This window comes from Mobula hypostoma, chromosome 5, assembly GCF_963921235.1.
Source record: "Mobula hypostoma chromosome 5, sMobHyp1.1, whole genome shotgun sequence".
In the NCBI taxonomy this organism is placed as follows: domain Eukaryota; kingdom Metazoa; phylum Chordata; class Chondrichthyes; order Myliobatiformes; family Myliobatidae; genus Mobula; species Mobula hypostoma.
This window is the reverse complement of record NC_086101.1, coordinates 182,492,403-182,515,412: the sequence shown is the minus strand read 5'-3', so window position 1 is coordinate 182,515,412 and position 23,010 is coordinate 182,492,403. Positions and strand designations below refer to the sequence as shown.

General features: G+C 41.1%; 2 protein-coding genes across 2 annotated transcripts in view; one reads left to right on the top strand and one right to left on the bottom strand.

The window, feature by feature from the left end:
- hmgb2a (high mobility group box 2a) overlaps nucleotides 1-9,013 on the bottom strand; it is a 35,958-nt gene extending 26,945 nt beyond the window's left edge. Inside the window, exon 1 of the mRNA XM_063049483.1 lies at nucleotides 8,991-9,013. The gene's annotated coding sequence lies outside the window, so the exon portion shown is untranslated. The remainder of the gene's footprint in view (nucleotides 1-8,990) is intronic.
- Nucleotides 9,014-9,623: 610 nt separating this feature from the next.
- Nucleotides 9,624-23,010, top strand: part of sap30l (sap30-like) — a 45,280-nt gene continuing 31,893 nt past the window's right edge. The window contains exons 1-2 of the mRNA XM_063049481.1: nucleotides 9,624-10,489; nucleotides 21,067-21,192. Of these exons, the coding sequence (XP_062905551.1) occupies nucleotides 10,304-10,489; nucleotides 21,067-21,192 (312 nt within the window). The 5' untranslated portion in view covers nucleotides 9,624-10,303. The remainder of the gene's footprint in view (nucleotides 10,490-21,066; nucleotides 21,193-23,010) is intronic.

Sequence of the window (23,010 nt, the reverse complement as noted above, 5' to 3'; positions counted from 1 at the left end):
GATTGGTGATAACATATCCTCCTCGCTGATGATCAACACTGGCGCACTTCAGGGGTGTGTGCTTTGCCCACTGCTCTACTCTCTCTATACACATGATTGTGTGGCTAGGCATAGATCAAATACTGTCTATAAATTTGTTGATGATACAACCATTATTGGTAGAAACTCAGCTGGTGACGAGAGGGCGTACAGGAGTGAGATATGCCAACTAGTGGAATGGTGCTGCAGTAACAACCTGGCACTCAAAAACTTCTATAGTTATACCGTGGAGAGCATTCTGACAGGCTGCATCACTGTCTGGTATGGAGGGGCTACTGCACAGGACCCAAAGAAGCTGCTGAAGGTTGTAAATCTAATCAGCAAAGTACCCAGGTCATCTTCAGGGAGCGGTGTCTCAGAAAGGCAGCGTCCATTATTAAGGACCTCTAGCACCCAGGGCATGCCCTTTTCTCACTGTTACCATCAGGTAGGAGATACAGAAGCCTGAAGGCACACACTCAGCAATTCAGAACAGCTTCTTCCCCTCTGCCATCCAATTCCTAAATAGACATTGAATCTTTGGACACTACCTCACTTTTGTTTAAATATACAGTATTTCTGTTTCTGCACATTTTTAAAATCTATTCAATATACATATACTGTAATTGATTTACTTATTTATTATTATTTTTTAAATTTTATTTATTTCTCTCTGCTAGACTATGTATTGCATTGAACTGCTGCTGCTAAGTTAACAAATTTCACATCACATGCCGGTGATAATAAACCTGATTCTGATTCTGAGATTTGAAGAAGACCGGAAAGACACAATTTCAGTATTTCAGGATGTACACTCCAACATCCCTCTTCATCTCCATACTAGTATCTTTTTGCTTATTGAACATTCCCTTGCATTTTTTTTATTGCTTTCCAAATTCCACATGCATCCCTGAATTTAAAAGCAAGGGATGTAGTTCATCCTGGCTGGCAATGTTTTCACATTGCTATTTACAACAGTTATCCCATTCTTCATACTCTCCATTCTTGTCAACAATTTTGGCAACATTCCCCTTCTTTATGTTATAAATACTTAACCCACATCCTAAAACACCATAAGACAAAGGAGTAGAATTAGGCCATTCAGCCCATTGAGTCTGTTCTGTCATTCCATCATGCTGATTTAATATCCCTCTCAACCCCAACCTCCTTTTCTCCATAACCTTTGACACCAACACAAATGAAGAACCTACCAAACTCCGCTTTAAATATAACCAATGACCTGGCCTCCACAACTGTCTGTGGCAATAAATTCCACTTATTCACCATCCACTCGTTAAAGAAATTCTTTCTCATCTCTTCTGAATGGATGTCCCTCTGTACTGAGGCTGATCCCTCTGGTCCTAGACTCTCCCACGATAGGAAACATCCTCTCCACATCCACTGTATTGAGGTCTTTCAATATTCAATAGGTTTCAATGAGATCCCTCCTAATTCTTCGAAACTCCAACAAGTATAGGCCCAGAGTCATCAATGTTCCTCATACGGTAACCCTTTCATTGCCAGATTAATTCTCGTGAACCCTCTCTAATGCCAGCACGTTTTCCAAAACCGTTCACAATATTCTACAAGTGCAGTCTGACCAATAATTTATAAAGCCTCAGCATTTACATCCCTGCTTTATACTCTAGTCTTCATGAAATGAATGCTAACATCGTATTTGCCTTTCTCACCATTAATACAACCTGCAAGTTAACCTTTCCGGAATCCTGCATAAGGACTACCAAGTCCCACTGCATTTCTGATTTTTGAATATTTTCCCTACGTAGACAATAGTCTACGTCTTTATTCCTTCCACCAATGTGTATGATCATAAACTTACTGACACCGTATTCCATTTTCCACTTCTTTGCCCATTCTTCTAATCTAAGTCCTTCTGCAGACTTCCTGCTTCCTCAGCACTACCTGCCCTTCCACCTATCTTTGTATCTTCCGCAAAATTGGCCACAAAGCCATCCGCTGATCCTGATGTATGCTTATGCTACTTGCTCCCTGATAAGCCCTACCCTTTCTGTATTGTACACTGTGAGTAAGTCTGAAAATTAAAAGTTCGTACACATATATCCATTTGGTCATCAACAGTTCCCAATCTGTCCGCATTGTAAAAAGTACTTTGTCTTTCAGTTTGGAGGCAGAGTAGATGCTACTGGTCTGAAGAGCTCTCCCAAAGTCCTTCATATGTTCCTGTTTACATCAATGGTGCTCAATGGTTGAGAGTTTCACATTCCTTAGAGTGAACATCATCAAAAGCCTATCGGGTCCATGTTGCCACAACCAAGAAATTCCACCAACTCGTGTGGATAGTCAGAGACTTTTTCCCAGGGCCGAAATGGCTAGCACAAGAGGAAACAGTTTTAAGGTGCTTGGAAGTAGGTACAGAGGAGATGTCACGGGTAAGTGTTTTTTACGCAGAGTGGTGAGTGCGTGGAATGGGCTGCCAGCGATTGTGGTGGAGGCGGATACAATAGGGTCTTTTAAGAGACTCCTGGACAGGTACATGAAGCTCAAAAAAATAGAGGGCTATGGGTAACTGTGGGTAATTTCTCAGGTAAGGACATGTTCGGCAGTACTTGTTTGTGTGTAGTTTTTCTTTGGTTGTATTGTATTTGTTTATTTTATTGTAAATGCCTGCAAGAAATATATGGTGACATATGTATACTTTAATATAAATTTACTTCGAACTTTTAACAGTACCGTACCTCAGCTTCCTCAGAGGCTAATGAAATGTGGCACGGCCCCGTGACCCTCCCCAATTTTTATTGCTGCATCACAGAAAGCATCCTATCGAGATGCATCACAGCTTGGAATGACAGCTCCTCTACCTGTAACCACATTTCAGCACATTACAGAAACCATCCTCCCCTCTATAGACTCTGTCTATACTTCTTGCTGCCTCAGTAAAGTAGGTAGCAGAATCAAAGAACATCACACACACAATAATCTGGAGGAATTCATCAGGTCGGGCAGTCCCTATAGAGAGGAATAAACACTTGGTGTTTCGGGCCGAGATCCTTCATCAGGATGTCGACTGTTTATTCTTCTCCATTGATGCTGCCTGACCTGATATTCTCTATGTCCCCCCTCCCGTCGGGCAGAAAATACAAAAGCTTGAAGGAATGTGCAGTATCAGCTGGCTCAAGGACAGCTTTTATTCTGCTTTCAGAAAACTACTAAATGGTACCCTAGTACAATGTCCTGCCGAAAGGTCTCGGCCCGAAATGTCGACTACACTTTTTTCCATAGATGCTGCCTGGCCTGCTGAGTTACTCTAGCATTTTGTGTTTGCTGCTTGGATTTCCAGCATCTGCAGATTTTCTCTTGTTTGTTCTGGACCTCAAAGTCTACCTTATTAAGGTCTTGCATTTTACTGTCGACCTGCACTGCACTTTCTCTGTACCGTAACACATTAATCTGCATTCTGTCATTGTTTACCTGGTACTACCTCAATGCACCATGTAATGATTTGATCTGTATGGATCATTTACAAGACAAGACTTTCACTGTACCTGGGTATATGTGAAAATAATAAACCATTTTAGCAACTTGTTCTATGTGTTACAGTCTTTCAGTTTGCTGGAGTGAATATTTTTTTCCATATTATATCTTTTCCCCCATATCAGAAATAAAACTACAGGTCAGAATCAGAATCAGGTTTATTATCACCAGTATGTGATGTGAAATTTGTTAACTTAGCAGCAACAGTTTAATGCAATACATAATATAGAAGAAAAGAAAATAATAAATAAGTAAATCTTATTCAGTATACTTTATACAGTATACATATATTAAATACATTAAAAATCGTGCAGTAAACAGAAATACTATATATTTTTTAAAAAGCAAGGTAGTGTCCAAGGGTTCAACGTCCATTTAGGAATCGTTTGGCAGAGGGAAAGAAGCTGATCCTGAATCGCTGAGTGTCATTGATGTAGGGTAAGGGAGAAGTGATTCAGAGCAAATATAACGAGGACCTTCTTCACCCAGAGAGTGGTAAGTACCTGTAATCCACAACCTAAGAGAGCGGCTGATGCTCGGTTGTAGACAACAGTTTAAAATGTTTTGTTTGGCGGTATACATGTAAAATTCAAAGTACATTTATTATCATAGAATGTATACTATATACAACCTTGAGATTTGTTTCCTTACAGGCAGCCACAAAACAAAGAAACCCAAATGAACGCATTAAAAAAAGGCTGTCAAACACCCAATGACAGGGAAAAAAAAACAAATTGTGTAAACAATAAAAGCAAATCATATTCAGAACTGAAATTCATGGAGGTGAGTCTACAGCCACGAAGCCAGTTATCACTGCGGCTGATGCAGGATCCCATTAGTTGCAGACCACAGCTTCAGTTCAGCGTAGAAACGAGTGAACTGTACATGGCTGAATGACAATAAACTTGAATTTGAGCACTGGAATTGCTTGGACACAGAGGGCATGGGCTAAGTACCAGGAGATGGGATTAATTTGGAAGATTGCCCACTGGTCAGCAAAAATGGCCCGTTTTCATGCATTATGGTTCTATGATTTTAAGACTCTTTCTTATCTGGCACAGTGCTAGAGGTCTAAACAGCCTCCTGTGCAATAAACTTTATTCATAATGACATTAAAATAGTGGAGCTGGACTAGGCCACTTGGCCCTTCATGCCAGCCCTGCCACTCTACAAGATCACGGTGGATCTCCCTCAGGCCTTATCTCCATAGACCTCAATTCCTCAATCTTTCAAAAATGTATATACTTCCCCTTTAAATAGCCGCAAAGATTTAGCCTCTATACCTGTCTGAGAATTGCAGCGATACAGAATCCTAAGTGAAAAGAAGTTGCTACACATCACAGGTTAACAATCTGCCTGCTAATCTTGAACTATGTTCCCTCTTTAAAGATTCTACCAGTAATGGAAACATCTTTATATCTCCCCAGTACTGCCCGACCTACCCTCAGACCTATACAAAATCACCAGTCATTCTTATAAATTCCAAAGAATATATTCTTTGGTGCTCATTATAGGGAAAACCCTCATTTCAGAAGTTAGCACAGTGAATCTGTTTTGGACCATTTTCAGTACTACAGACGTAGTATATCTTTAATAACGGGATCAAAACCGTGCCACGTACAATTTTCTAATTGTCTGACTGGATTGTGGAATAATTTTTCCCAATTCAGAAACATTACAAATGCCTGTGAAGAATTCCTTGGATGTTTTACAGGCCAGAGAGCATGTGTCATGACTGAATTCAAAGCTTACACCAATGCTGAGTGAATCTGTCACTGTTTATTATTTTGCTATTTCTGTGCAACTGAGTAGTTTGATAGGCCATTTTGGAAGGTAATTAAGACTTAATCATCTCACATAAAGGCCAGACTGGCTAAAGATGAATGATTTCCAGACAAAAAAGAATATTTTCAAGCAATCCAAGTTTCATTATTGCCATTGGACACAATGTAGAGTTTGCATTTTCTCTTCATCATCCCAAGAGATTCTTTCAGGTACTCTGGTTCCCTCCCAATTTCAAGAGGCATGTGGCAGGTTACCTATTGAGCTAATCACAGAAAGAATGATGGGTGTAGGGGGGAGCGGAAGAGGAGAGGAATCAATGAGCGTATGTGAGAGTGAATACATTATAAGGGCCATTCCAATACGTAGGTGCATAGTTTCCTCTACTGCCATGATGAGGCCACTCACAGGTTGGAGGAGCAACACCTCATTTTCCGTCTGGGTAGCCTCTAACCTGAAGGCATGAACACTGATTTCTCTAACTTCCAGTAATTACTTCATCCCTTCCTCTTCTCTCGTTTTCCATTCCCCATTCTGGCTCCCCTCTTACCCCTTCTCTGGTGCCCCTCCTCCTTTCCTTCTCCCATAGTCCACTCTCCTCTCCTATAAGATTCTTTCTTCTTCAGCCCCTCATCTTTTCCCAGCTTCTCAAGAGTTTTTAAAAAAATCCTGATTTAAATTACCATCTGTTGTGGTGGAATTTGAGTTCAAATCTTTGGGTCTTTATTTTAGACTACTGATTACTAGAGTCAGAAAAGTACAGTGAAGAAACAGGACCTTTGACCCATTTAGTTCATGCTGAACTATTTAATCTGCCTACTCCCCCCGACCAGCACCAGTACCAGAGCCCTCCATAACCCTACCAGCCATGTATTTATCCAAACTTCTCTTAAATGTTGAAATCAGGCTCGGGTGCACCACTTGCTCTGGCAGCTCATCAATAATCCAGTAATTTCAATTCATGTTTATTTTTATTCAAACATAAGCATGTCAACTGCCAAACAAAACAATGTTCTTCTGGACCAAGATGCACAATACAGTACATATAACTCATACACAACACATAAAGTAACATTACCACAAATAAATTAACAAATAATAAGGTGCATTTGTGATACAAGTTAAAAAAAAAGTAAACAGCACATTGTGACTGGTGATGTGATGAGGCTTGCATGGTGGCAGTGTCATGGCTGTTTCCTGTCCTAACAGTCCTTGTCCTAACGCTACGGTTCCTCCTGCCTAATGGTAGGGGCTCAAAGAGACTGTTGGATGGATGGGAGGGATCATTGTTTATGCTAAGAACCCTGTGTACATAGCACTCCTGATAAGTATCTCGGGTGGGTGAAAGAGAGACCTCCTCACAATCCTTTATAGGACCCTGCAGTCAAATTTATTTAGTAGTCTATTATTGCCGGCAAACGTTAAACACCATACATGTAATAATGACACACAAAAAATACTGGTGAATGCGGCAGGCCAGGCAGCATCTATAGGAAGAGGTACAGTCGACATTTTGGAACGGAACCCTTCGTCAGGACATGTAATGATGAGCTTGTTTTAGTGGGTTGAGTGCCATTTGTTAATTTAGGGACCCTTGTAAGAACATTGGAAACAGATTTAACATAGTTCTAGTTTTTTAAACTCTTTCAACTTTATGGCCTCCATCAGCACACACAAGTGAGATTTGTGAAATTATTCTAATTCTATTATCAAACCAATTCCAAAGCTACATTAATTATCAAAGCATGTATCCATATACAACCTGAAATTCATCTTCTCCAATCGCCAATTTCAATTCAGGATGGTATCCATCTATTTTCTCCTCGACATAAATTTCTTACTTTTTGATTGCCTAAGTAACTCTCATTTCAAATTTTCACGAAAACCCAAGTAACAATAAAGTTACATGCAAAACCTAAAAATCTAAATAAGGCGTCCGACAAGAGGGCATGGGTTTTCGGGTGGGAAAAGGAAGTTTAGATAGGATCTTTGGGGAGTTCTATTCACACTGCCTGCAGGAATCTGTAATGCACTGCCTGAAGTGTTATTGGAGGCAGCTAGCCTCACAATATTTAAGAAACAGCTACACAAGACCTTGAATTACCAAGACACTGAACGCTATGGACCTAATTTAGGTCAATGTGATGTGTATGGACAGGTAGAATAGTTGGCACAGTTGTATTGGCCGGAAGGCCCCGTTTCTGTGCTGTTCAGAATTCAGAATCAGATTTCTAATTCTCTAATTTCTATATAAAATATATTAAATGTCCAGTTATGCGCTAATTAAATTTTAATCTCGTGTTGTTATTGTATTTATAAAATTAATGAAGAATGTTCTAAACTTAAAAAAATAGATTTAATTAGTAGTTGGAATGGTAAGTTAATTAATTAAGTTAGCGATATAGCGTGGAGGACGCCATTCCGGCCCTTCGAGTCGCACCACCCCAGTAACCCCCCGACAAATCCGATTAACATCAGCCTAATCACGGGACGATTTTCAATGACCAAATAACCTACCGGGTACGTCCTTGGACCGTGGCAGCACCCAAGGAAACCCACGTATTCCACGAGAAGGACGTACAGTACAGACTTCTTACAGATAGCGCTGGAATCGAACTCGAAAGTCCGGAACGTCCAGAGCCGATAATAAAACAAATTATTGCTTCGAATGATTTAATACTGACGTTAATTCTTTTGGTATTTGATTTGTTGGAATAAGGGGAAGGAAACGAGAAAACCGACCGAGCAAACCAACATTGCTAAAATAGTAAACAACAGGAATTAATCTACAAACTATAGAAATGTAGGTCCCAGAAAGCAAAATATTTAACCTCTAGTTAAACAATAAGTGGTCTTTTACCTCCACGGCACCCTGCATGTGAAATGTTTAAAACACAAGAGATTGTGTGAAATGTTTGCAATGACGTGACCATCCACGTAATACATCTTTTCAATATCTTAATCTGCTAGTCTTAAAAATATGTATTCTGTAGATGTAAATATCTTGCACAATACTAGCACTCTTGCCGCAAGTCGTTGCAAAGATACTTTTGCAGTCAGAGTATAGTGAAGGAGCGATGGATCCAGGAGAGCCCTTGTCCTTCGACGTATCTGAAGGTCGCAGCTTTAGAAAGGAATCTTAGCTAGTTATTACTTTGTCCGATTCTCTCATTTTGTTGCTATGGTTCCAGTATATCTTTGTCCTACCACAAAACAAGGCACGAACGTCATTACACACGTGCTCCTTTTACAATTACTGTTTAATTTATGCCTCCTCTGTTTTACCTTCAATCCCTCCAGTATTAAAAAAAAGCTAAAGATCAGCCGGCTGCCTCACAATTGCTGAAATATCTTTCTTTTGCTCTCCAGGACTCAACGCTTCCTGTTCACATCGTACCGGAGACTGAAATTTAGTATTGGAATGTTTAGGCCCAGTCCGCTTGCTATATCACATTACTCTGCCATTAGTCGGCTGTGCTGCCTTTTGCTGCTATGTAGTTTTTGTGTAGTGTTTTAAAACAATCATAAAATACTGCGTTTGTGGGTTTTAACTTTTTAAAATAGTGGCCCAACAACATTCTTCCAGCCGGCTTGCGCAGTTTAATACTTTATGGTTCTCAAACATGTAGATTTGACACAATATTCAGATAATTTCACAAACTTTTGAAACATATTACCTGTTAAAATTTCAGACTTCCGGGTTTAAAATTGTGTCTAGTGCTAAGCACAGTGAGCAGGAAGCGATCATGTGGAGTAATTGCAGCTACAACAAGAACGTTAACGCCGTGCACTTGAAAAAATGCATTGCACAACTCATAATTCAGGAGCACTTTAAACTCCACCAGTAGCGTAGGGAAAAATAAACTCACCCGACATTGTCGGAACAAAACAGCCAAGTCTCACAACAAAACAAAGATATTTATTTTTGAGAAACATATACTCTTATTTGCATTTGCGCTGTATTAAAGCTCTGCTGGCAGAGCCCAGATCACTTTGCTTTTAAACCGCGTGTCATTTTTTTTTGGCATGTTGTACATTTGTTCCAGGCACTGAAAGCGAGGCGTCAAACGCTGAGCAAAATCGCGCCCCCCCCCCCCGCGTCTATTGTCTCCACACTCCTTCCGCATCTAGCCTGCCCACGCGCGCGTGCGTGCCCGTTCTCGCCGGCATCCTGGGAAATGTAGTTCGCGGTCGGAATGATGAGCGCGGTGGCGTGCGGGAACAAGGACTCAGTTTCCCGGCGTGCATGGGGCTGTGGCAGTCGCTTTAAGTCGCCACCAATCAGCGCCTGGAGCAGCGTTCGTTTGGAACGCTGGCAATGTATCAGTGCAGGGGCATTATTTCCTGATTCCTTTTGGAAGGGTTGTACATGGCAACAGCTGTTGGGCTGGACTTATGTACTGCAGCCAGCCTCTGCGGGCAGACGCAGAGTAATTTATAATTTTTGTTTTGTTGTTTTTTTTTGTTTCTCTTTACCTCCCCAACCCCCCCCAACTCTTCTTATGCTTGAGAGAAAGAACGCGTGCAATACTATTCATGAGCTCGAGGTTTGTACTGTACGTGCGTCTAAGGCTGAATGAAAACACCATACTTCAATCCCGGTAGCAGTGTATGTATTTTTTTTTCGTCCCCGCCCCCTGTATTTTTCTTCAAAGACGCGCATTAACGCCGCAAGATTGTTAGAGAGGTTTGCACGGCCATTGTGAGGTGGTTTGGGGAAAGAGAATTCAATTTTTTGTTCGAATTGCAGGAATTAAACCCGCTGCCAAAGTTACAGCATGAGTTCTTTAACCCGCCGCTAAAGGAACACGTTCTGCCATATTGAATTCTCTTTTAAAATACATATATCTTTTAAAAGAAAGAGTTTTTTGTTGTTGCTGTGGAAGTGGGGAGTACAACCGCTGGTCTCGAGCCGACACAGTGTTGATAGATCCGTTCTCTGAAGGGGGAGGGGATCTGAAGAAAGCGAGGAAAAGAGGTAACAAAAAGAATGAACGGTTTTAGTACCGAAGAAGACAGCCGGGATGGCGGCGCCGGGGCTCCGGGCTTTGGCCACATTTGCTGTCTGGTTGACGATGGAGAGAGGTGTAACCGCCCTGCCGGCAACGCCAGCTTCAGCAAAAGGATTCAGAAAAGTATTTCGCAGAAGAAACTCAAACTGGAAACCGACAAGAACGTGAGTCTGATCTTTTTTTTAAATCCCCTTAATTTTCCAAATTCGGTCCTATTTCTCCAAAAGTAACCCAAGTTATCTTGTAAGTAAAGAGGAGGGGGCGGGAATAAACTATTTTCAGTAACTGCAACTCAGCAGTTAGACTGGACATAAGCAAATGTGAAACGGGCTGTCATGAGGCCTGAAATGTGCATTTCAACACTTAACCTGCCAACGGTGTCGCCTTTAAAAAAAAATTTAAAATCCGTTCGGATTTTTCGTTTCGATTATTCCACGTTGTATTTTTTTTAAACTGGAGAACGACCAACATCTCCACAAGCTTGGCGCGATGGTTAAAAACTCACGTAAACTGTATATCGCGTATGACCTACAGTTTAACATTGGTGAGCCGGTGGTAAAAGACTTGGCGAGTGAAATCGCCTCCCGGCTAAGATGGTACACATTGTACTGTAGAGTTGGTTACTACGAAGTCCTATTTGCTGTTCAGACCAGAAAAGCTTCCATTCTTGACTTTAGTTCATTCAGCAAAGAGGCTGTGTACAGACTGCACAGTTAACGCTAGGGCTGATTATTGATAGCTACGCAGTGACTCTCTCTATTTCTTTGTATGAGCATCGAGCGAGAATATATTTTTGGATCGCGGTGTCCTCATGGTCAAATGGTCTGTCGACACATACAACCGAGGCGGACGCGTGAAAATTGCCTGTTGGTTGTACTTGAGCCGACAGCCTTTATAATAAATGCTGGTGGTGAATTGGTAGAATGCTGCTTCACGGGAGATGTTGAACGAAAGTGACTATTTCAAAACAGTGTACAATGAGAATTTCGTTTATACACTCTTGTAGCTCCTTTCTCAGCCGCTGAAGTTGAATTGTATATTTATTTCATGACCGATTTCTGGGAAATACGATAGCGAATTTGTAACTAAGTCTCACCATAGGAAGGTGGTTTTGCTGTGTGTAACTTTGAGATAGTTGGCCAGGACCCTGAGAAAGCCCCAGAGCTCCTTGACTGGTTCCCTCCAATTGGGGTTTCATCCCTGCTAAATTACCAAAATCAAGTTCAACATCCAACACACGTCTGACAATACTTATCCGCTCCACCGTGTCCTTCCTGAACTCTCTGCCATCCTTGGTGCCTTTTAAATTGTAGAGCAGTGCGACACGGAAGCAAGCCCTTCTTACCACAGTGTCATTGTCAAATTAATCCCAAATCCCTTCTGTTTGTACGTGTTCCATAATCCTCCAGTCTGGCATATTCATGAGTCTGCCCAACAACTACTTAAACCCCCACAAGATAGTGAGGGAGCCTCTCTGAGATACCAAAGTACTGGGTTATGGCTGGTTTTTGATTAACTCCTGATCAGGATCCCTTTGGGGGCTTTTGCTATTGCTTGCGTGGTGGGGAGTGGGGAGAGAGAGTGTCGATGCTGCTTGTGCAATGTGGTGAGCTTCAGGGTTCTGGTGTTTCATTCACTCTATGGGGGTTTCTTATTTCGTGAATTTCTGTGAAGAGTAAGAATTTCAGGTTGTATACTGTATACGTTCTCTGATATTAAATTGAACCATTTGTGCATTTGCACCACTACCCTGGTTGTCTGTTCCAGACAGCTACCACTTGGTGCAAATAAATAAAATCTGTTCCAAACATCTCCTTGAACGTTTTCGCTCTCACCTTAAATGCATGTCCTTTAGGTTTTGAGTTGTACTGCTAGACTTGCTTTACCAACTTTTCCCTCTGCCTCTTTTTTCCCCCATTTAGCTGGTTGTAATTCACTCTATCCATCCTAATTGTAGTTTAATTGCCCGGAGTGGTTTATCTTCCAGACCTTGCAGAGTTTGTTCTGGCACCTCCCAACGATCTGTCACTGACTCCCTGCTTTTCACATCATCATAGTGACTCATGGAAACGTCACTCAGAAATGCGGCACAAGTTTTTGCGTACCCACCGACTGCCTCATTCTTCACCCCCTTTCACTTCTCTATCCGATTCCTTGTCTACTACCCTCTGGAACATGGGCAGAATTTTCCTGCAACTCCTCACTGGGCAGACAGAGCCATCGCTTTCAGTCTCCATCTCAAAACCACTTCCTAGTCACCTGCCCTATTGCCTCCCTCTGGTGCTCCTCCTCCTTCCCTTTCTCCCACAGGCCACTCTCCTCCCAGATTCATTCTTCGTCACCTCTTTAACTTTCCACCTATCATTTCTCAGCTCACTTCATCCCACTTCCCCTCAGAGTTTCATCTATCACATGGCTGCTTGTACACCTTTCCCTCCCCATCACCTCATTCCAGCTTGTTCCACGTCCCTTGCCAGCCCTGATGAAGGCTCCTGGCCTGAAATGTCAACTGCTTATTCCCCTCTATAGATGCAACCTGACCTGAGTTACTCCCCCACATTGGGCATGTCTTGCTCTGGATTTCCAGCATCTGCAGAATACCTTGTGCTTCCTAGGCTTTGACAGCCAGCGGTCTGAACCTACCCCAGGCAGTATGTGACTGTTGATGTAATCTTGGTGAAACTCACACCACACCTCCACTACTTCCACCATTTGTAACGTGGCCTGACTCTGTCCAACCTCAAAACACCTACATACTCGCATGAGCCTTGGGTCCCACGTCATCTGCTTCAGGAGCACTTGTTACTCCTCAGCCATCATGGATAACTTCACTCACCTCACCTCTGAACTGATTCTACAACTTACAGACTTACTTTCGAAGACTCTACAACTAGTGTTCTCAGTATTTATTTATTTATTTATTTATTTATTTTGAGCTGTTTGGATAGGCATATGAATACAAGGAAAATGGAAGGATATGGACATTGTGTAGGCAGAAGACATTTGTTGGCCATGTGATTGCTAATTTAATTGGTTCAGCACAACATTGTGGGCTGAAAGGCCTTTTCCTGTGCTATGCCATTCTGTTCTACAGTACTGTGCAAAAGTCTTAGACACCCTAGATTTTTTCAATGAGTTTTATTTTTTGTCTTCTGCATTTGTATCAGTAAAAAGAGAAAAATGTAGATTTCAGAATATTCTTTTTACAAAAAATTCTCAATAACATTTAATTTCTTTTGATTTTGATAAAGTAACACTAATAGGCCACTTTTCAAATTTTAAAAAAATTGATTACTTTATAGATATATTGCCCAATGCATGATTAAGCAGAGATAACATGCAGGATGTTAATGATCAATGACATAATAAGTTAAATGAACTAAAATGATTAACTGAAACAACAAACGGGTGTCAGAGGAATCAAAGTTGGGCATAGGACAACCAAACTAAAAGGTGAAGGTGTGACAGTTTAACCTTCAAATCATCAATTCTTGGGCAACGGCAAGAGTGGGCAGAGCAGCTGGCACAAGGTGGTCATCCTGCATCAGCGGAAACCAAGAAGAAATTCGATATGTGCTGTCCAAGATCTTTTTGAAGGAGCACAAAGCAACGAGCAAGGTTGAGGACCTTTGACAGGGTTTTGCTCTACTGTTGCTGGATGAGACCTGAATGCCTGAATTCCCTCCAGCATTATTACAATTCTTTGATTCTGTGATCAGAGTTGACCAGAGCTTAACTATTGAATTTAAAAGCAGCTTGTTGAGATTGGTACTTCCTCACACACTACCCCTCAGAGGCATTATAATCTTTCTAAACATAAAAGTTGGGGGAATTTCCATGTAAAATTTGTGCCCACATTTCCCAGTATTATTTTCAGGTAAACTAGCTAAATGAGTGAAGGTGTTTAATAATTGCCTCCTCGCTCATACACCTTCACCTTCCCCTCCCCCCCGCCCCCCCCCACCACCACCTTGTTCTGTCTTCTCCCCACTTTCAGTACTGATGAAAAATCTTGGCCTGAAACGTCAATTATTTATTCATTTCCATAGATGCTGCCTGACCTGCTGAGTTCCTCCAGCATTTTGCTTGTGTTAAAATTAATTGCTGTCAGTCTTCATTCCTTGAACAGTGTGAGAACTTGAAGTGAACTTCTGCTTAGTGTGGACTAGATCCCTTTTTACACTATTATATAGAAAGTTGCAATCAAAGAAGAACTGTTTTAGAAGTGATTTGTGAAGTATAAAAGAGAAAATTGCCCCCTTGCACATATTGTCATATCTACATAAGTGTACATAATCCACATAAATGTGATAAGTGATTTAAGTTTGACAGACTTTTAGTGGAGAGTACTGTATATTAATTGGCTGCATGACGGCCTGGTATGGAAACACTGATGCCCTTGAATGGAAAATCCTACAGAAAGAAGTGGATACGGCCCAGTCCATCAAGGGTTAAGTCCTCCCCACTGTTCAGCACATCTACATGAAATGTCACAGGAAAGCAGGGACTCTCATCACCCATGGCATGTTCTCTTTTTGCTGCTGGCATCAGGAAGAAGGTGCAAGAGCCTCAAGACTCACGTCACCAGGTTCAGGAACAGTTATTACCCCTCGACCATTAGGCTCTTGAACAAAAGGAGATAGCATCACTCACCTTCTCTTGTCCCATCATTGAAATGTTCCCGTAACCAATGGACTCACTTTCCTGGGCTCTTCACCTTGTGTTCTCCATTTATTTATTTATTGTTTGTTTATTCATTTATTACTATTTCTTTTTGTATTTGCACAATTTGTTGTCTTTTGCATACTGGTTGAATGCCCAAGTTGGGAAGGTCTTTCACTGATTCTATTATGGTTATTATTCTATTATGGATTTATTGAATATGCCTGCAAGAAAATCAATCTACTTGATAATTTACTTTGAATTTGATGGAATGAACCCCATGACTTCTTTCAAAGTGCTTGCAATGACTGGCCGCAGGTTGTCCCTTTTATTGCACAGTTTTGTGCTTCCTCTATTATAATTAATTTCCTTTTTTTAACAAATCTTCATACTGTCCTGGTCCACAGCCAATCCATATTTTTCTCCCTTTCACAACCGTACTGACTTCGGCTTTCTGAGCCCGACATTCTGAAATGCAGTGTGTAATCCACAAACAGTTCACTTTGCCGAGCACCTTGAAGGGCTTAGATAGAGTGGACATAGAGGATGTTTCTTATGATGGTGAGACTAGGACTAGTGGACATAGCCATAGAAAAGAGATGAGGAGGATAGGTGGGTAATCTGTGGAATTCATTGCCATAGGTGGAGGAGGCCAAGTCGTTGGGATGTTTAAAGTGGAGGGAGAAGGAGTTCTTGATTTGTAAGGATGTCAAAAATTGTAGGGAGAAGGCAGGAGAATGGGATTGAGGGATGATTAATCTACCGTGATTGAATGGTGGAGCAGACTCAATGGGCTAAGTGGGTTAGTCCTGCTCCTATGTCTTATAGTCTTGTGTCTACGGTCTTGTGGTATCCCCTTTTGTGACTTTGTCTCAAAGTTTACTTTTATTTCTGTGCATTAGCCTGGGGACATCTCACTGAGGTTTTTAAAAAAAAAACTAAACGAGTGCAAACATAGAATGGCCAAATCATATCTGCAGTATTCTGGAGGTATTAGTACATGAGGAACAGCCAAGTTTTTAAGCAAGATTTTGGAGGTGGTTTTAAACACCATAATTCAATTTTGATAGTGCCGGTAACCAAGCCAAGGTGGACCTTTGAGAATCCCCAGTATACTTCAAATTACATGATACTCAGTGTCTATTTTAAATAAGAAAGCCTAATTTCCTAGATCTCTTTTAATGAGTAAATCTTATTTATGACAAAGTTTAGCAATTTTAAGTCTTGAATGATATATAAAACAAATCCTTAAACTCCACTTCAGGTCTGTCATCTATCTATGTCAGTGGAAAAATTGATGAAACAGTTTATTTTCTAATGCTTTTGTTGGTCACGTACTTGAGTAATGGCCTTGAACCGAAACCCGCAGATGGTGCTTTTTGGTCCACCATGCATTCTCCCTGATGATATCACTGAATTGCCAAATTCTCTTACCTTTCCCTCAAAACTTTAATGCGTCGCATGGATATCAACTTTAGTTTCAAAATTAGCATTGGATCACTTCCAACACCCTTTCAAATAGCATAATTAAAGCCATAACTTGCAGTGTAAAAAACAGAAATTCTCCAGAAATTCCAGTTCCTTCCCACTTAATCTTCACTGTCCTGATGAAGTGTCTTGGCCTGAAATGTGGATTGTTCATTCCCCTCCATAGATGCTGCCTGTCCTGTTGGTTTCCTTCAGCATTTTGTGTGTTGCTCTTTTTTTTCACCTGATTTTTCTCACATCTTTATTGCCACCAGAAGCATTTTGTTTGCTTTCTGTATCAAGCATGTTTTATATTTCCTTGCTGTATGGCCTTGCAAATCTGCTACTTGTGTTTTCATCCAAAGCCCAGTGACACCACTGTCTTGTGTTTATTCTTCCTGACCCTTTGCTAGATGCAAAAGTTAAAACTAAATTTATTATCAGAGTACACGTGTCAACATATGCTACCCTGAGATTCATTTTCTTGTGCTCATCTGCAGTAAACACAAAGAAGTGTTAATAGAATCATTGAAAAACCACATACACCAGGATGTACAAACAACCAAAGTGCAAAAGAAAAACCAACTATGCGAATGCAAAAAGAGGAAAACAAAATAATAATAAATAAACAATAAATATTGGTAACATGTGAAGAGTACTTGGAAGTGGATCCATGGGTTGTGAGAGCAGTTCGATGTTGGGATGAGTGATGTTGAGTGAAATTATCCCCTCTCCGAGAGCCTGATGGTGATCGTAATAACTGTTCCTGAAACTGGTGGTGTGAGTCTTGATGGCAGAGGTGAGAACAGAGCATGGCCTGGATGGTGGGGGTCCTTGGTGGATGCTGCTTTCTTACAACAGAGCTTAATGGTGCCAAAACTTTGCAAGTTTCCCTTTTTTTTTTAATATAAAAGTTCGAAGTAAAATTTGTTATCAAAATACATTTATTGCCTTGAGATTCATTTTCTTGCCCGCAAAATAATAGAAAAGACTGGCAATCAACCAGTGTGAAAAACAGATTATGCAGATAAAAAAAAATACTGAGAACATGAATTGTAAACAGTCCTTGAAGTGAATCTGTAGGTTGCAGAATCAGTATAGAGTAGATGTGATTGAAGTTAAACACGCAGGTTTAGGAGTCTGGTTGTAGGGTCATAACTGTTCCTGAACCTGGTAGTGTGGGACCTATGGCTTATGTACCTCCTTCCTGATGCAAGAAGAGGGCATGGCTTAAATGCCAAGTGTCTTGTGGTGGCACGCCATATAAATGTGCTCAATGGTGGGGAGGCCTGGGCTGTCTCCGCCACTTTCTGTAGTCGTTTCCATTCTTGGGTATTGATGTTTCCATACCAGGCTGCAAAGCAACAATGCCACATCTTAACCAAATGTTGGATACTTTTAATCTCCCAAGAGTGTGGGCTTGTGTAACAGATTGCTTATCATGTGCTGCTTGAGCCTTGCAGTTTGCTTGAAAGTCTTGTCGTTCTTTTTTCTGGTGAAGCCTTGTGTTGCACTTCTCAGTAGTCACAACTCAATTGCTTCATAAACCATGCATGGCTTGGCAAGAGTTGCACAAACATGCTCTCTAGCCACTTTGTTAGGTACACCTGCTAGTTAATGCAAATATCTAATCAGCCCATCATGTGGCAGCAACTCAGTGCATGAAAGCATGCTGACAGGGTCAAGGTTCAGTTGATCAAACCACACGTCAGAATCGGGAAGAAATGTGACCTGACTTTGACTGTAAAATGATGGTTGGTGCCAGACAGGGTGTTTTGAGTATCTCAAACTGCTGATATCCTGGAATTTTCACACACAACAGTTTCTAAGGTTTATAGAGAATAGTTCAGAAAACAAGAAAGCATCCAGTGAGTGGCATTTGTGTGTGCAAAGCAGCACCTTGTTAATGAGAGGCCAGAGGAGAATGGCCAGACTTGATTCAAGGAGATGCCAGTAACACAAATGACCACACATTATAACAATGTAATGCTGAAGAGCATTTGTGAACGCACAACACGTCAAACCTTGACGTGGATGGACTACAGCAACAGACGACCACAAAAGTACACTTAGTTACCTCATAAAGTCGCTACTGAGTATGTAGAAGTGATTGGTTATAGCTTTACCTCACAGTTACTGCAGACTGGCAGTTCTTCGTCTCCAGTGATGTGTCTATCCCTTTGATTTTTGTTAATGATTCACATTACTGTGCTGTCTTTGCAGAGATATCTTAATGCTGAGAGCTTTGTAAATTACCAGGTAAAGTAATTCTCACTCACTTCTAAAAGGACTTGCTATCTTAACACCCCATACATTTCCCAACCTTGTATCTCTTTCTCAGTGTGACCAAGGCACTCCCTGGTCAGTCACGAGTTGGGCACTATTTTTAATTTCCCTGACACACAGTACAGGTGACCCATGTGTTATAAGGGGTTGCGTTCCTACAAAATGTGCATATGGAGTTGATGTGGGATGTAGGACCCACTTTTCTGCTGTGCAGATTTATGATTCTTTGACAAATGATCCTTCCCATGTTTCCTGTCTTAATTCTCAGCAACGCCTTCTAATATTTCCCTTATGTTTCATGTTCACTGACATTCTCACCATAATCTAGTGAAAGACAATTTTGCTTTTGTTTTTTTTAATGTATTTCTGGCCATCCATTTAGTGCCTTCCACTTTCACACTTTTGTAAATAATCTAGTCAAGTTGCTTATCTGAGTACCGTAATTATTATTTGGCCCATTATCCTCCACACCTTTCCTATCTGTCTAAATACCCTTTAAATGTTGTAGTTGTGCCCCCCCCCCACTTCCTTTACCATCTTTATCCATGTATCCACAACCTGCGAAGGGGAAAATATTACCCCTGCCTCTTAAATTTTTCCCCTCTGATTTATGTCCTCCAGTTTACTCGCCTTTCCCAGGATCAAAGACTGTGACCCTCAGTGTTGCCTCTTTATTATTATTTTACAGCTGTGTGGACCAACCATTCCTCTGAACAGGAAATTTTTACATGGGCTTGTAAAATGTGCAGAACTTTAAATGTTTTTTGTAATATGCACATCCGCATTAGGTCCTCCAAATATTCCCCTTCTGGTGTGTTTCTGGACTTGCATTTGATTGAATTTGAATCCACCTTTGTGGTCAGCACTAAAGCTTGAAATGTTCCAACAACGTCAACAGCAATTGACAGGTCTTCAGATTCTTCTTTTCTAAACACTTAGTTCAATGTATCAATGAATATCTTAATTGAAACAGGCTTAACTTTCTCAGAAACGGCAAAGTTGAAATCACTGTTTTGCTGCAATATTTTCGAGGCAATGCTTTTGTCGTTTATTGTAATACTAACTGAGTTTTTTGTTAGTCATACAACATTCTCTTTTCCAAATTCAAAATTGGTTGTGCTTGCAATAGAAACAGGGTCAAAAGTTTGCCGTTCTCTTAACTCATCGTAAGGAAATCTATTATCTAAGTGATTACACACATGCTGAATGAATCAAATAGCAGGCGAGGTATCGACAACAGAATTCGCAGATACAAGCAGATCTTCCACTTTGTTATTCCAATGGTGGCACTATGATACTATAACCATAACTTGTTAGGTTTTCTTTTGCATACTGCAGTGCTTCAATTGTATTCAAACAACTTTTTTGAAAGATGCCAGACCTTCTAAGACCTTAAGACACAGGAGCAGAATTAGGCTGTTCGTCCTGTCGAGTCTGCTCTGCCATTTCATGGCCGATCCCAGATCCCACTCAACCCCATACACCTGATAAGATCATAAGACATCATTAAGGACAGTTAATGCTACTCAGTATTATTCATTCATTGTGTATAGTGTCATTTGACGTGGCAATCATGGTCTCATGATTGTTCTTGGCAAATGTTTCTACAGAAGTAGTTTGGCATTGCCTTCTGGGTCGTGTCTTTGCAAGGCTGTTGACCCCAGCCATTATCAATATTCTTCAGAGTTTGTCTGCCTGGTGTCAGTGGTTGCATAAGCAGACTTGTGATGTGCACCAGCTGCTCCTATGGTTTCATGTCACCCTGATCGGTGGGGGGGATGAGGGGAGGTGCTACACCTTGCCCAAGGGTGACCTGCAGTCTAGCGGAGGGATGTAGCGCCTTGCACCTCCTTTAGTAGAGATGTATCTTCACTCTGCCATCAGGTCCATATGTGGATTGGTCAAAATCTTCAGGCAGTACTTGCTGATTTAGAAAATTTGTGGATTATTATTTGAACATTTATGATTGTAATTAATTATACATTAATACAAGGCATTTCACAATTATATTCACATGGACTTCAAAATTATATTAGCATAGTTTCAAAATTAGATTGCTTAAAAGAAAATTCCAGCTGTGCGGCAACAAAGGCTATGTGCGCGGGAGCATTTCAGTTGCTGCGTGGCTGAGCACCTGGGTAGCTTGGAAAGAACGATCGTGACCACTCACCTTGTGTATGCTCTCATAATTTTCTAAACCTCCAAGGCCTCAGCCTATCCAATCTCTCCTTGTAATTCAAGACTCCATTTAGGTAGCATCCTCATAACTTCCAGATCTGCCATTAGTGTATTCCAATGTAGTATTTTCTTTTTGTTTGAATTTCAGGTCCGACATTTGTACATATGTGACTTCCACAAAAGCTTCATACAAAGTGTGCGAAACAAGAGAAAGAGGAAGGGAAGTGATGACGATGGAGGTGATTCACCAGACCATGATGCTGAATCCCCAGAGGTAATGATGTCCAGTGTCAGTAGTTCCTATTTAAAACTAAATTTTGTAGTTACTTTTTAAAACTTTGTTCTTTCTTTCATAATGGTGCTTCAAATCTTACATTGGAAAATTTATAGCAGACGTATTTCCAGATTCTCTTGAGTGTGCTGAATCTTTCTATAGACTCATTACAGCACAGGAACAGGCCTTTCAGCCCATCTAGTATGTGTCAAACCATTAATCTGCCTAGTTCTATTGATCTGCACTTGGACCATGGCCCTCCATACCTCTAACATGTATTTACCTATCCGAGCTTCTGTTAAATGCTAAAATCAACCCTGCAACCACCATTTTTGCTGGCAACTCGTTCCATACTCTCACTGCCCTTTGAGTAAAAAAGCTTCCACTCATTTTTCCCCTTAACAATTCATCTTTCACTCTTAACCCATGACCTCTAGTTGTAATCTCGCCTAACCTCATTGGAAAAAGTCTGTTTGCATCTACCCTATCTATACCCCACGATTTTTTTTATACCACTGTCAAATCTCTCCTCAATCTTCTATATTCTAGAGAATAAAGTCCTAACCAATGCAACCTTTCCCTATAACTCAGGTTCTTAATTCCCAGTAGCATCCTTGTAAATTTTCTCTGCATACTTTTACTCTTATTTACATCTTTCCTCTGGGTAGGTGACTAAATCTGCACACAATACTCTAAATTAGGCCTTACCAACATCTTAAATAATTTCAACATAACATCCCAACCCCTGTACTCAATACATAGCTCAATGAAGGCCAATGTGCCAAAAGCTTTCGTTATGACCCTATCTACAGTACCTGTGAAGACGCTTTCAATGAATTATGAATCTGTATTCCCAGATCACTCTGTTCTGCTGTACTCTTCAGTGCCCTACTGTTCACTGCAAAATCTACCCTGATTGATCCTGTCAGTGCAACACCTCACACTTGTCTGCATTAAATTCCATCTGCCATTTTTCCAGCTGATCCAGATCCCACTACAAGCTCTGGTCTTCCTGACTGCCCATTATACCCCTATCTTGATGTCATCTGCAAATTTGCTGAGCCTGTTAACCATATTATCATCCAGACCATTGATACAGATGACAACAGACCCAGCACTGATCACTGTGGCACTCTGCTAGTCACAGGCCTCCAGTCAGGTGGGCAACCATCTACTACCACTCTGGCTTCTTCCTCAAAGTCGATGTCTATTCCAATTTACTACCTCATCTTGAATGGCAGGAAATGGTGAGATACAAGACCACAAGTCACAGGAGCAGAATTAGGCCATTTGGCCCATTGAATCTGCTCCACCATTTAAACATGGCTGATCCTTCTCTCCATAACCTTTGATGCCATGTCCAATCAAGAAACTGTCAAGATCTGCCTTAAATACCCCAAACTATCTGGCCTCCACAGCTGCCTGTGGTACTAAATTCCACAAATTCACCACCCTCTGGCTAATGAAAGTTCTTCGCATCTCTGTTTTAAATGGATGCACCTCTATCCTGAGGCTGTGCCCACTTGTCCTTGACTCCCCCACTATGAGCAAAATCCTTTCCACATCTACTCTGTCTAGGTCTTTCAACATTTGAAAGGTTTCAATGAGATTCTCCCCCCCCCACCCCCACCCCTATCCTTCTAAATTCCAATGAGTACAGACCCAGAGCCATCAAACGTTCATCATAGGATAACTCATTCATTGCGGGAATCATCCTTGTGAACCTTCTAAACCGTCTCCAATGCCAGCACATCTTTTTTTAGATGAGCCCAAAACTGTACCCGGTATAGGCAATTTTTAGTTTGACAATGGTTGGCA